The sequence below is a fragment of the Marmota flaviventris genome, chromosome 18 (assembly GCF_047511675.1).
Source record: "Marmota flaviventris isolate mMarFla1 chromosome 18, mMarFla1.hap1, whole genome shotgun sequence".
Taxonomy (NCBI): domain Eukaryota; kingdom Metazoa; phylum Chordata; class Mammalia; order Rodentia; family Sciuridae; genus Marmota; species Marmota flaviventris.
The window spans coordinates 59,674,092-59,688,648 of NC_092515.1; the positions used below are offsets into that span (position 1 = coordinate 59,674,092).

The following is a 14,557-nucleotide window of genomic DNA, read 5'->3' on the forward strand; positions in this document are numbered from 1 at the left end:
AGGTGTGTACCTCGTGGGTGCACTTGTCCTGAGGTCTGTGGTGTCCTGCTCAGCGAAACCTCCGGTTGCTCCTGGTCGTCATGACCCTGTGCTGTCCCCTTCCCGTTCATGGACCTAACAGCTGAGCATTGAGCAATTCTTGAAGGGCCAGGCCGTGTGACTCCCAGGCGCCGGGCTGCTCTCTGCCTCACCGCTCCTTCCAGAACCCGGGCCGAGCACTCTGGCCAGCCAGGGGCCCTGAGTCTCCCAGGCCTTGACTGCTTCTCGGCACCTCTCCACCTGTTCCTCCTGGGACAGAAGGTCCCCCTTCACTCCTCCCGAGCTTTCCCTGGCCCCCTTCCATCTCCCAGGTCCCTGGATTCTGTGACCACGGTCATGAGCATCTCTCAGCTTGCTCACACCTGTGTGGCCCAATGGACACAGGACACACTGTCACATCTGAGTTTCAGGTAAATGACAACTAGCTTTTGAGTATACACATGTCCTGTGTGGTATTTGGCACACCTTATGCCAAAGAGTCAGAAAACACTGTCTGTCCCCAGGGCCTGCGGGGGGCCTGCTGGGCTCTTGTGTGCTGAGCCTGCCACCCTGTTCAGCACCCCAGCGTTCCTGGGTTCTGGAAGGAGAGGCGAGGCAGAGAGAAGCCCGGGCGCCTGGGAGCCACACGGCCCTGGCCCTTCAAGCACCTCTGGCTCCTAGGTGCCCTGCACTGGGCTCGGGTATCCTGTTTACTATTTCCCATCCCATGGCCTCTGTGCCGTGGTGACCCCTCTGTGCAGAGGAGGAAGCAGGGGTGTGTGAGGATTTGGAAACACATCCCTGCAGCAGCGCCCACCCCAGCTCCCCGGGGTGTAAGTCAGTGTCCAAGGGCATGCAGTCCCTGAGCAGTGGGAGGGCAGCGGGCCGGGCAGGGGAGGCTGCTTGCTGGGAGGCCCCCGCACAGCTCGAGCTGCTGTCCAGCCAGCCGTCTGTCGCAGGGCTGCCTTTGTCCTTTGTGGTTCCCTCGGGAGCCCTGAGCTGGTGAAGCTGCTCTGAGGAGTCCCCATGTCCTAGATTGTCCCCTTGGGACCTAGGAAGGCCCTGCTCTGCTCTACCAGCCCCAGCTGCCCACAGAGTCTGTTTGCTGCAAACAAATAATACCTCAGGGTCATAAAGGGAACCCAGAGACCAGAAGTCACGTAGGGCAGGGTTCCATTTATATGAGAGGTGCAGACAGTTAAATCCTCACAGTCAGAAAATAGACCCGCGGTTGCCAGGAGCTGAGGGAGGGGCCGACGGGGGAGAAGACTGCGTGATGGGTACGAGGTGGCAGGGTGAGGTGGCAGGGCGAGGTGGCGTCTGTGGCAGCGTGTCGAAGAGGGTGTTTTATCCTGAGAGCGACTGGAGTCTGTCCCGTGTTTCCAACTGTGAGGGGGTGCACTCGGGAGGTTGTGCACTGCGGGGGGTGCGTGCACATGCACACCTGTGACATTCAGTGTCACTCTGCATACTGCATGAAAAGTGAACGGGGTATAGTTATGGCCAGAAAGAACTGGAAAGACCAAGAACAGGTGGGGCTGGGCCCAGGACCCCCCAGGATGGTGGGGGCAAGAACCAAGCACTGCGGTTGGCCCAGCAGAACCAGGTCTTGAGAGCTGGGGAGCCTGGCTCAGTGTGTGACCCTCATCTTCCCTTAATGTGCAAGGAGCACCTGCTGCTGATGTGAGAAGTAGCCCCAGGAGACAGGAGCCTGTTGAATAAGCCCGGTCCTCACTGCTGCGCTTCCTGGTTTGGGGTTGGGGAGGAGATGACTGGCAAGGAGGAAAGAGGCGCTTGCAACTTCTATCCCAGCTACAGGAAGAAATTGGTCAATACCCCTCCGCCTTTCCTCCTTCCCAGTTTGCAACAACCTGCTGGAAGAGGAAGAGATGACTATCATGTCCTGGATGGCCAAATACCGGGAAGTGTTGCAGAACCACCTACCCTGTCCTGATTCTGAGGTCCCTCTGTGCTATCAGAGCCACCCAGAGCCTCCGGGTGTTCCCTGTGGTCTCTTCCCAGGCCTTTGGCACCCCACAGAGAATACGCAGACTCCCAGAGAGTGGCTGTGAACCCCGACTCTTCTCTTGGGTTGTTTTTAGTGTCTCATAGAACCAGGCTGTGATACCACCTGTTGTCAGCAGGAGGCACTCTCTACAACGCGGTGTCTATGTGACTGAGATTCCCATCGGCTCAAGGTCCCAGTTCTAAATATGAAAATTAACACCCTGCTCTGAGGCCTTGCCAGTTCTATTCTGTTAAATAAGTTCGCTAAAAACAGATGCACCAGTAATAGCCCGTGACTGGAAGCAACACGACTGTCCATCCACAGGGGAATGGTAAAGACGTTGTGATCTGCTCGCCAGGTTCAACACTGAGCCCCCTTGGAAATGGGCAAGCCAAGGCTATCTGCAACATCAGGCAGCACCCCCACTAAGGACCCTGAGTAAGAGGCCAGGCATGGAAGAGTCTGTCTGTCACATGTCGCCCTGTCTGTAGGGTTCACACCCCAGCAAACCCTCCTGTGGTGATGGACAGCGTGAGGGTGGTCTCCCTTCAGGTGGGCGGCCCCACGAAGCTGCTTCCAGGCGGCCACTGTCCGTCTCTGTAGGAGGCTGGTCACGGGCGACCTGTGTGTGAGATTCAAGCTGTTCAAGGACAGCACTTCCCACGGGCATGTGATGCTTAAAAAGGCGCCTCGGTGCCACAGACCCCCTTGGCTAACAGTGACCGCTCTTCCACAGATGGATGCGCCATGTGAGCTGAAAGCCTCCGAAAAAGAGAGGACGGTCCCAGCTCTGCCACCCAAGGAAGCATGCAAATGCCACAAAGAGGACTTGGCCAGAGCGTTTCACGTAAGGATCTACCCTTCCTCTGACGCTGGTCGTGACAGGTTCTTAGACTGAGGGCAGCACAGAGCCCCCAGAGTGCTCTGAATTTCTTGCTTGCAGTTCATCTTCGTTACACTGTTGGGAAGCACTGCCTCTCATCAGTGCTGCTGCCACTCGATGGCCCTCACGGGAGGCCCAGTGTCCTTCCACACTCGAGGGTCTGGAGGCAGACAGTCAGGGCCCAGGGCTGGAAAGCAGCGCAGCGCAGGGGGGGCCCAGGTGTGGGGTCTCAGCGCCAGCCCTCCACCTCTGGAGTCCCCTCCTCCATCGGTTATGATCCCTGGAATCGCCAGATACTTAGACCCAACCTCACAGGAGTCTCAGTGCATTGGAGCCCCCAGCCTGCAAGACAGCGCCGCCCCCAGGGAGCTCCTCTTGGGGGCTGTGAGCCGGGCTGGCTTCACTTCTCCCATTTTCTTAGAAAACTGAACAAAAGCCGGGCAGGGGGGGCACACCCGTCGTCCCAGCAGCTTGGGAGGCTGAGGCAGGAGGATCCCAAGTCCAAAGCCAGCCTGGGCAAGTGAGTGAGACCCTGTCTCAAAATAAAAATAAAAAGGGATGAGGGTGGAGCTCAGTGGTGGAGCACCCCAGGTTCAGTTTTAAAGGGCACGTGTCACCATTCAAGGAAGCTGGAAGTCACTGTTTCGGGCCAGTCTGTTCCCGAGAATCCAGAAGTCTGTCCTAGGTCCTGCAGGCGGCATTCACAGGAGAGGAACTGTTTTCTTCCTCTCCTATATTTTCCCACCTGGAAAGCCCGATTGCTTTTCTTTCCCTATTCAGAAGAATCAAGAAGTCAGCCCAGTTCCCCTGTTGCCACCACGTACAGCTTCCTTGTTGACCTTTTAAAACAAGGAAACTTTGCCACCGGCCGCCCATCACCACTGCCCCACGTTATCAGTGACTCTTAATTAGTGCTGTTAGTCTAAGTGACGAGCTCTCAGGAGCATCTGGCACCATGAATGCACAAGACGATCCTTTCAGCAAGTACTGCTGCCCGGGGCAGCCCCCACGGTCTGTTTTCATGACTTTGGTGGCAGTGGGACACGTGGCGTGACGCTCTTTATTGCGCCACCTGCAAGCCTACGTTTTAGTGTTGGGATCCTTCACGCTGTGTGCAGGGTCAATGTTCTCCACCTTGGAACCGGTTTCATCTTGCAAGGTGGAAACTGTCCCTATCAAGTGCCACCCCACCCCCAGCAGCCGCCACCCTCTTCTGCCTCTGAATCTGATATGGCCGAGTCCTACCGTGTCCCCCTAGCCCTGGTGTCTTTAGTTACCTGACCCCTCAAGGTCCATCCTTGTAGCACAAGTCAGAATCTTTAAAGCCAGCTGACACTCACTGCGTGTGCACCCCAAGACCCCTCTTCCAGCCACCCGCCCGTGGGCAGGGGGTCGCTTACGTCTCTGTGTGGAGTGCCGTGTGCAGACCTCCCGGAGACCCACGTCCAGTTTTCTTGGTGTTTGGACCTGGCAGTAGGATTGCTGGGCCTGAGCTAATTCTGTGCTTAATTTTTGGAGGAAATGTCAGGTTTCTTTCCCAAGGCTCATGTTTAAACTCAGGAAAGCCCTGCTTCTGCGCTCCTCCGTCCACACACCTCTGTAGTCCCGTTTGCTGACGCTGGGGCCCAGTGCCCTCTCCCGGCGGTCATCGTAGAAGGAACCCTGTGGTCTTTGTGAAAAAGTCTGTGCCTGTCCCTGCCCACTCTGCCCCATCTGCTGGGGTCTCTGAATAAGTCCCCTCTCTTCTGGGGATGACCCCACCCTCCTCGTCCCTGCGGAAGTGGCCGGCTTTCCCATGGGGTCTGCAGCTGGGGCTCCTCGGTCCTGGCGGGACCCTCCGTGAGCTGGTGCTGGGCCGGCCCCTTCCAGGTGGACTTGGACAACGGACTGTCGGAGTTTGCGGTGACGCAGCGCAGGCTGGTCCATGGCTGGAACGAGTTTGTGGCTGACAACGCGGAGCCCGCGTGGAAAAAGTACCTGGACCAGGTAGGCCCACAGGTGCCCGGGCCGGGCAGGTGGGGCCTCCGGGCACTCTGTAAATATTGACCGAAGGTGTCTTGGACAGGCCCTGCCTGGGGCTGGGGTGGGTGCTCTACAAGATAAGCAGTCTCCCGCCCCCCTCCAGGCTGCCTGAGCTGGCAGGAGGCACCCTGAGTGGTGACCAGAGGCCCAGCGCTGTGATCGTGAAGGATATTGATGACACTCGGGGCTCCGACTGTGGCCGGGCCCACTTGGTCCCCCTCCTCCTCGTTTTGCAGAGGGGAGAGTGGAGGACAGAGACACTGACCTATTTCCCCGGGGTGTGTAAGGATGTCAGAATTAGGAAATAAAATCACAGGTGCCCCGCTCAGACTGAATCTCATGGAGATAGACGACAGGCAGTTTGGAGGTGTGTCCGTCTGTCCCGCTGGACCTAACTGCACTTCTTAACTGGTCCTTGTTCATCTGAGATTCACATTTAACTGGGTGTCCCATATTTTATCTGTCAAACCGACCCTAAAGTCACACAGAGAAGAAGGGGTGACGCTGACTGCACAGCCAGGCTCTGGCTCCAGAACGCTGGGCCTTAGCTGTAACCTGGTGCTGACGAGGCCAGCAGGAAGCGGGAGCAGGGGACAGAGCCCGCCGTGGGCTCCAGGAGGTCAGGAGGCCTCGGGGACGGGGTTGCCTGGTTCCACGGCTCCCCACTCCCTGGCTCCTGGGCCCCTGGGCTCAGCGGCCTTCCCTCTGGGCCCGTGTCGGAGGCTCTGCGTTGGCAGTTCCGGGACCAGTCGCTGTCCTCACAGCGTTCTCCATCTCCTGTCCTAGTGGCCCCTGCTGCTCCCTGGGTCACTCTTGGGGCCCTGAGGGTGAGCTTCATGGACGCACTCTGGCACCAAAACAGGTTCCCAGCCGGGCGGGTGATGGCGGCCCTCAAGCCTCCCAGAACCCCAGTGTTGGGAAGAGGGAGAGGGTCCTCTTTCCCTCCCACCAGGGGCTCGCCGCCGTGGCCAGCCAGGGCCTTCCAGGGTGACATGTCAGACTCCTTACAGCGAGGACCTGCTCGTCCGTCACACCCTGTGGGCTCAGGCCGGCCTCTGTGGGCGCCTGCAGGGACACGGGGCTGAGGGTGGCTAGGGCTCCCAGGGTCCTGGACTCAATTCTGTCTGTCTGTCCAGCTCCTGCTGTGCGCCAGGGGTCCGCCTCTGGTGACAGGGACTCTCCTCCTCCTGAGGCAGCCTTCTGCCATCTCATGGGTTACCACTGGGAATTGGGCCCTTATGGACCCAAGACATAGGGCCCCGGGGTAGGTAGATTGGAGTGGGGCGGCCGGGGCTGGCCGTGTAGCTCAGTGGAAGGGCGCTTGCCTGCCTGTTCCGTTTCTAGCACCACAAAAACGAAACAAAACAACAACAACAAAAGTCATGGATTAGAATCGGATGGCCCAGGTCAAATCCCGGTCTCCAGTCGGTAGCTTTGGACGAGTTACTCAATCCCTCTCCCGTGGACCTAAGCTTTTCCTGGTGAGAAAATGAGAGTGATAAATGCATAAATGGTTGCTGAATTCCAGGCAGGGACACTCGAGGGCACCTCGTCCTGAGCCGTTTCCCCGCCTGGAACACGGCGCTCCGTGGCTGGTTTGCTAGAGTTGGGGTCTGACCGAGCCGACCCACTGCCCTTGGGTGCTGTGTCCCTGAAGTCACTCTCAGAGGCCCTCAGAGTGAGCGGGTGGTTTGTTTGCACACGGAGGACGTCCCCCTGGTGAGGAAGGCCGTAGTTCTGTCCCCTGAGGTCTGTCTTGGACCCGGTGGTGCAGGTCTCGGGGTTTTGTGGGAAGTTCTGCTGCTGTCCTGGCTGCCGACCGCACTTCCTGTGGTCAGGGGTGGGTGTGGGTTCACGGGCCCTGGCTGCGAGGTGTGTGTGGTTCTCTCTGAAGGTGTGAAGAGGCCAGCCCAGCCCTGGGAAGGAGGTTGAGGCAAACTTCCCCTTGGATCAAGGCCCTGATCTGGGGCCACTCTCTGGAACTCAGGTGGCCACTGTCCTGTACTCAGTCAGTGGTGACCCTTCCTAGTCAGTCTGGCTCTCCTGGTGGTCGCCATTTATAGATACCTACTAGGTGCTGGCCCGTGGGCAGGCCATGTACCCTCATGGCCACATACGTCACCAGCCAAGAGCAGGCTGAGGCCTGGCGAAGTCAGGGGCTGCAGGAGGTTCTGGGTGGGTCACGGTAGAGGCTCTCAAATTCCTGAGACCAGGCCCAGCATGCCACACGTTCAGACCAGTTCTGGGTCCTGAGAGGACGAGGAACCTCAGGACAGATGTGGGCTGAGTCCTGGGGAAACGGCTTGAAGCAGTCAGTGGAGGTGATGGGTCAGATCATAGGAGGATGCAGCTGAGAAGGGGAAATGTCTTTGTGCTGCTCCTTCTTAAAGGGTCATAACAGTTGGGGAGGCCAGCTCAGGGCTGCTGGCACGCCACCCCCAAAGAGCTCTGTCCCTCGTGCAGGGGAGAAGCACAGGGGGACCCTGGGGGTGAGGGTGGGCTTGGAGCCCTTCACACACCCCTCTGGCACGAAGCTGAAGCACTTCTCATGAGCAGCAGGAGTGACACATTTGATCCCATTTCCCTTTGTGCCTTGGCTGTTGGGAAGCCCAGGGTCCAAAACGTAGCCCAGCTTTAAACCACGGTGACCTGCTTCTGACACTCGAACTCTCCTCTGTCCTGACCTGTGCCTTGCTCTTTCCCGTCCTGTGTCTGGGTGCTGGAGCGTGTGCTTCCTGTCACTCCTCTGTAACATGAGCTCCGTCGAGTGTCTGTAAAGTGAAGGGGCAGATGCAGAATCAGTAAGTGAACGTGCTTGGGGGACCTTTTTGGAGCGCCTGTTCAGAAGGGGACACCATCGCAGCCCACAGAGGCAGTTGCAGGAGCAGATTGGTGTCCAGGCTCGGGTGCTTGTGATGTCCAGGGCTGGGGGTCTGTGTGGCCGTGGTGGGCCAGGCTCCCGACCTGGCCACGTGGAGAGGTGGAAGGTGAGACCGAGGCTCAAAGGCGGGCGGGGCCGGGGTCTGGCTGGGGACAGCATCAGGATAGCCCTCAGTGGTGGACTTTCAGGCAGGGAGAACCTGGGCTTGGGTGGCCCTCCTCCAGCTCTCGGTCAGGGTCAGGGAAGCCCGGCCTTGCCTGAAGCCCGAGTCACCTGCTGTCCCCAGGTGAGAGGCCCAGGCTGGCCTCTGACGCGAACAGCCTGCCTGTCCCTCTCGTGTCTTGCAGTTTAAGAACCCCCTGATCCTGCTGCTGCTGGGATCTGCCCTGGTGAGCGTCCTCACCAAAGAGTACGAGGACGCGGTCAGCATCACCATGGTGAGTGTGCGGCGTCCGGCTCCCAGCCGGGGCTGCCCGGGGTGGCCCGTCTCCGCTCCCAGGGGAAAAGAGCTGGCTGTGAGCCAGAAGCACAAGTGGACAGAAAGAAAGCCGGTCCACGCCTGCTGTCCCCGTACCGAGGCGCGAGCTGGCCGGTCCTCCTGGGCGGACAGGAGGTGGCTAGGAGGAGGGGGCAGTGGACGCTTTCCCCTGCCCCTGGGGTGGGAGGGCTGATCGCGAGCTGCGCGGGTCCACCCTACCAGGCGTGGCTGCCCCGGCCCCACCACCCTGAGATAACCCCCTTTAAAAAGTAAGGTGCGCCTCGTAAAAGTTTTTATTCAGGTGAGAGTCACATAAACCCTGGGTCATTTTAAAGTGACCGATTCAGAGGATCATAGTCCACTCACTTCATTATGCAGCTGTCACCTCTGTGGAATTCCAAAGCTCTTTCCTCGGCCCCAGAGGAGACCCGTCCCTACCAGCAGTCCCTTCCTGGCTGCCGTCCCCTGAACCTGCTGACCACCAGCCTGCCTGGTCCTGGGGTCCGCCTGGTCCTAGGAATGGAGCCACGGTGTGAGAGCCGCTGCTGGCCGCCCCTGATGGCTGGCACCCACTTTCTGTCTGTGCAAGTTGTTCTTTTAAAGTCAAAGGCAGACCCGTCCCACGCAGCCCAGCTTCTGTGTAGAGGGCTGCGGTTCGACCCTCATCTGCAGGCGTGGGACCCGTCTTCCACGTATCATTGAGAGCAAAAATGGCAGTTTACAAAAGAAGATGCCCGTGTCACATGATGTCATGTTGTGTCTATGCAAAAAAATCTAGATAGGGACCCTAATACGGGTCCCCCAAGAAGTGGGATTTTTCTGATCTTGGTGCAGGGTGGGAGGGGACCTTGTCTGTTTCCCGAATTTCCACACAGTGAGCTTAATTCATGAAAGGAAGTATGTCTGGAAGGCCCAGCCTCCCCGGCCTCCCGGCCTCCTGGCCTTCCCAGCCTCCCCGGCCTCCCCGGCCTCCCGGCCTCCCAGCCTCTTGGCCTCCCCAGCCTCGCTCATGCCTGTTTCCTACCCCACAGGCTGTGCTCATTGTGGTCACTGTGGCCTTCATCCAGGTGTGTATTTCCAGTCCCTGGCAGGGTGGCCTGGGCAGGGGGTGCTTGTGGCGTGCCCCCCTTTGAGCAGCATGTCCAATGTGATTCCTGCCAGGAGTATAGGTCGGAGAAGTCTCTGGAGGAACTCACCAAGCTGGTTCCCCCAGAATGTAACTGGTAAGTCTGGGCTTCCCTGGACCCTCGGGCTCATCACAGGAGCCCCGGGGGAGGGGGGGCGGGGGGGGAGGCTGGCAAGCTCGGCAGGTGCTCGGCAGAAGTCGTATTCTTGTGCTGTCCGTCTGTCCGTCGGGAGAACCATATCCCACCAGGAGTTACGAGACCTGGTCTCCGTCTCGACAGCTGGTGGCTGTGTGGCCTCGGGCATGTTGTTCAACCTCTCTGGGCCTCAGCTCCATCATCAGTGTATAAATCTGGGTTCTCAGCCTGGGGGCTGCAGGGGCAGGAGTGGCTTTGGGTAGAGCCTGGGAAGCAGTGGATCATAGTCCCCTCACTGCATTATGCAACTGTCACCTCAGGGGAGAGGGAGGGAGGGAGACTCTGAGGAGGTTCGGACCCAGGGCCGGGTACTCCTGGCCCACAGGTCAGCCGCTGGCCTGGGTGGCCTGGGAGTGTGAGCACGGGGCTTTTGCTCAGCAGCCCCCGGAGCCTCTTGCCTACCTGGACGCTCCCAGCTGGACAAGTGCTGTCCCGCTGCGCTTACCAACGATGTCCAGAGGAAAAGGCTGTCCTTCCTGGGCTCAGTGCAGCGTGGTGCTGTAGAAGCTTCCAGAAAGGTCCTAGACCTGCACGGCACAGCATCCCCGCAGCATGTGCCTGCCGAGGACTTCAGATGCGCTGGGTGACGCGGGAACAGGGTCTTAGTTCCACGAGGCACTGGGCGCCTCGGCCAGCGCCGGCCAGGAACGGCCACCAGGGCCCTTCCTCTGATGACTGAAAGGAAGCTCGCGGGCGAGGAGGGGGCAGTGGCCTCTTCTGAGCTGGACTCCTGTTTATCTCCTTGTAAAAAGCAGAGCTTCCGCGAAGGGCCAGGTCTCTCCCTAACCCCTGCTGAGGTGGCCGCCGGTGCAGGCTGAGCGCCATCCCGGACGGGCGCTGTTGCTTGAAATAAAGCGACGGGAGTCCACCCCGACCGGGCACGGACACTAGAGGACCCAGACGTGTGGCACCTCCCTGTGTGCTGAGGGGCAGACCTGGGGAAGAGCCTTGGGCATGAGTTGCAGCCCCGGGCAGCAGGCTGGACACTAGTCGGGGACAGCCATCTCCCGGGGACCAGCACTCCAGGGAGTGTGAGCGGAGACACAGGCAGAGGGGGACAGGAGGAGGACAGCACTGGGCATGAGGGAGGAGAGCCAGCCCGAAGCGCCGCCGGGGACAGTGCCGGCCATGGGCGCCCTCGTCAGACCAGCCGGGCAGCCGCAAGCCCAGACGTGCCAGGGCCGCGTGCGCGAAGGGGACGTGGGTGGTTCGTGTGGTCTGATGACCCGAGCTGAGGATCCAAGCACCAGGCTGGGCCTGCAGGGGAGCCGTCACATTACTGCTGTCCCCAGAAGCCACTGCTAAAGGAACCTCGTTTCCCAGAGCAGCAGGGACGGCAGCCGGGGGAGCGGGAAGAGCACTGAAGAGGTCGCAGCGCCCTGGCCAGAGGGGCACGGCCATGCAGGCCCTTCCAGTGTCGCCTCTGTCCCCGTGCAGTCACCCCATGTTTATTGAGCATCTGCTGTGTGCCCGGGGAGACTGCACTGAGGTGACAGCGTGGCCGGAGTGGGACGGCCCGGCCTCGGGGAGCTCAGGAGGGACGTTGGACGTGTGTTCCCCGAGGAGGAAGGGGAAGCTCTCCATAGCTGTCACCAGCTGCCTGGCCCTGACATTTGTGGAGGAGCTGACATTTAGTTGGGGCCTGAGGAAAAGGAACCAGCCACGGGAGAACGGCAGGGTCAACAGGCAGGTCTTCCAGAGGCGCTCTTGGCTACGAGGAACAGGAAACTCATTCGTTCAGACCACAGGGAAGTTGAATTGTCTCATAGCAAGGGATCTAAGGCCGGGACGGTGCAGTGAGCTAGTTCATCTGGCACCAAGGGCCTGGTCTCTTCACCCCTTTGCTCCGCCGTCTTTAGCTCATTAGCTTTGTTCTCTGCAAGGCCCCCTCATGGTCCCAAGAAGGCTGCCACAGCTCCAGGTTTCATAGCCAAACATGCCAAGGTCCCACAGGAGAGGCTCTGTGTGTGTGTGTGTGTGTGTGTGTGTGTGTGTGTGTATACACAGAGTGAGGAAAGCCTTGTCACAAGCCCCAGGGGCCAGGGTTGCATAAGTGTCCATGTCTAACCCTGTTACAGGTGGGAGATGGGACCACCTGCTGATCTTAGCCAGGGAGGACCTGCTCCTAATGGCTGTGGGAGAAGGGTGGATCCTGAATAAGGTCCAATTCTGTACACAAGGAGGAACGTCCACCCATCATTCAAAGCCTGCCAAGCCCCTTAAGACTAGAAGGTGCCGGGTGTGTTCAGGATGGGATGGGATCAGGAGCAGGAGTGGCAGGTGGTGGTCCCGGCCGGAGGAACTCTCCAGGACTTGGGGTTTGATTCCCAGGTCCTGGGAGAGGCTTGGAGTTTGGAGCAGGAGGGAGCAGCGGCCGGCCTCCCGCCTGGCTGCCAGGTGTGGGGGGACCTGAGGGGGCAGAGGGAGGCAGGAGGCCACGGGACAGCTGGGCTGAGTGGGTGGGACTCCAGGGGAGCCCGTACCGCACAGCCGACCGTGTCCCAGGGCAGGTGACTGTGCCCTGGGAAAGCGGCCCTGGGTGTTGGGGCACCTAGGCTGCCCTCCAGCTCTGCCCAGCCTGTCCCCCAGCCTCTGAGCTGGCTCTGCCCCCAAGTGGCATCTTCTCTAAGCGCAGGAGGTGGCCTCATTAGGAGGCCTTACAAGGGCTGTCCTGCCCTGCGGAAGCTTCCGGAGAGCCGGCAGCCTGGCCTTGCTGCAGGCAGAGCACGCGGCAGGAGCCTCACTGCTCAGATGAGGTCCAGGGTCCTCAAGGCTTTTGGTGTCCCCAAGTTTAAAGAATAACACGACCCTGAAGCGGCGAGGGCTGGCCCGCGACGGGGAGACACGCGCCCCTGCCCTTGCTGCGTCCATCTGGGGGCGTCCGAGCCAGTGTCCCCAAGCGGCCGTCTCTCCTGCCCCCGCAGCGTCCGGGACGGGAAGCTGCAGCATCTGCTCGCCCGAGAACTGGTTCCCGGGGACGTCGTGTCCCTCTCCGTCGGAGACCGGATCCCCGCGGACATCCGCCTCACCGAGGTGAGCTCGGGGACTGCGGGGGACACCCCTGCCCCCACCTCGCACACACGCCTGCCCCCACACGCACCAGGCAAGGAAGCTGAGCGCTGCGCCCTCGTCCCCGTTCACAGGTCACACGCTCCTCTTAGCGCAGTGCCCCCCGTCACCGGGGCTCCCCAGGGCCCCAGGCCCACGGCCAGCTGTGGTCTGAAAATCTGGGTCACTGTCCCCACGCTGCCTCAGAGCTGAATGGCAACCAGTCATTGTCCTTGTTCCACTCACTGCTGGTCCCCACTGCTAATGTCCACTGCTAATGTCCACTGCTGGTCCCCACTGCTGGTCCCCACTGATGGTCCCCAGTGCTGGTCACCTACTCGCCTAGTTTATGAGCTCGGCGTCCCCAGAGTTGGTGTGTCGGGGGTGGGGGAGTGGACCAGCATCTATGTGGTTCGATGCCACCTGAGGTCCAGACACCCACAGGGGGTTCTGAACGTGTCCCCGTGGACGAGGACGAGGCTGGTGAGGGGCTCTCTAGCAGGAGCGACTGTGGGCGCTAAGCTGGGGGGGTGGGGGTGAGGGCGACGCTGGTCTGCCTTGGCGGGGAGGGAGACGGAGCAGGGAAGGCAGAGGGGCAGCAGGCGCTTCCACAGGGCAGGGGCCAGTCCGCGACCCTGTGGGTCCCTGTCACAGCCTTGCAGGACCGTGCCGGGCTCCTGGCACTCAGGGGAAGTGACATCTGGCCCGTGCACTGGATGGGGGTCTGTTCTGGGATCCCTCCAAGACCGAGCGAGCTCTCGGCCGTGGGGCAGGCGTGACAGCTGGCAGCCTGCCCAGTGTGTCCACAGGGCCACGTCGGGACCCTCGAGGGGCGGAGAGGGAGGAATCCAGCACCTAGTCCCCACGGCTAGTCCCCACGGCTAGACCCCAGGCAGCGCCGGCGTCTCCCTGTGGACAGACCCATAGCAGCTGGGCCTGGCGCCAGGTGGGCTCCCCCTCTGTGTCTATGCCCAGCGCTAGCCCTCAGCGTCTGCTGTGTGTCTGGGGCGTGTGGGTCCATGGAGAAACCACGTTCACGTGGCCAAGCCCTGTCCACAGGTCCACTGGGAAATACTGCTCTGGGAGGCCTCGTACCACAGGGGCTCCTCCAGGAAGCCAATAAGGCTCCTGACCACCTCAGGTGACACTGTAGGACAGGGAGAGGCCACAGATGAAGGCGGTTGGTGCCGTAGGCCTGAGCTTGAGGCTGGGTTTGAACCCTGTCTGTAATCCAAGCTGTGTGACCTTGAGAAAGTCACTTAAGGTCTCTGTGCCTCCGTTTCCTCCTGTTAAAGAGGGTGATGATGCCCACAGGGTGGTTGTGGATGCAGAGTGCCCAACATTCCCTGGCAAGGGCGCAGACGGCAAGCCTGCCTGCCGGGAGCCAGGGACCCTGGTTGGCGCCCTGACCCTGCATCTCCCAGTGTATGCCTCGAGGGATTTGCCTCTCAGAGCCTCAGTTTCTTCTTCGTCTCTGGCTCCCCTGATCCCAGGGTCACTGTGAGGATGAGACGTGCTGTGGCCTGACGTGGGACGTCGGCGGCTGAGCGCAGCCGCACGGTCCCAGGTCTCTGCAGTGGGTCTTTGAAACGGCGTCTCGAGTTCTGAACGACGTCTGCTACTTCAGCGGGCTCCCTCCTGCCCTGCTCGTGGGGAATCAAGTTGTCCCCTGTGTGTTGATGAGGCCATGCCGTCCATCCGTGCTTTTTGGGTTCCCAGTTGCTACTCCGCTGGACAGTGGTGCTCTGTTCACCCCGGGGAGCGTCCGCCAGCCCCAGGCTCCGTGGTCCAGCTTTACTGGACACGCACCTCAGGCCCAGGCAGGTGCAGGAGGCACTAGGTTTACAAAGCTCTTAAAGTGACCCACGCCTCTCGCACTGTCCACGGGGAGAGCAGG

General features: G+C 60.5%; 1 protein-coding gene across 1 annotated transcript in view; it reads left to right on the forward strand.

Annotated features, from left to right (window-relative positions):
- The window catches only part of Atp2c2 (ATPase secretory pathway Ca2+ transporting 2), a 46,634-nt gene that overhangs the window by 9,084 nt on the left and 22,993 nt on the right, over nucleotides 1-14,557 (forward strand). Inside the window, exons 2-7 of the mRNA XM_027933290.3 lie at nucleotides 2,763-2,873; nucleotides 4,779-4,895; nucleotides 8,160-8,249; nucleotides 9,322-9,357; nucleotides 9,452-9,513; nucleotides 12,537-12,645. Coding sequence (XP_027789091.3) covers nucleotides 2,763-2,873; nucleotides 4,779-4,895; nucleotides 8,160-8,249; nucleotides 9,322-9,357; nucleotides 9,452-9,513; nucleotides 12,537-12,645 — 525 coding nt within the window. The remainder of the gene's footprint in view (nucleotides 1-2,762; nucleotides 2,874-4,778; nucleotides 4,896-8,159; nucleotides 8,250-9,321; nucleotides 9,358-9,451; nucleotides 9,514-12,536; nucleotides 12,646-14,557) is intronic.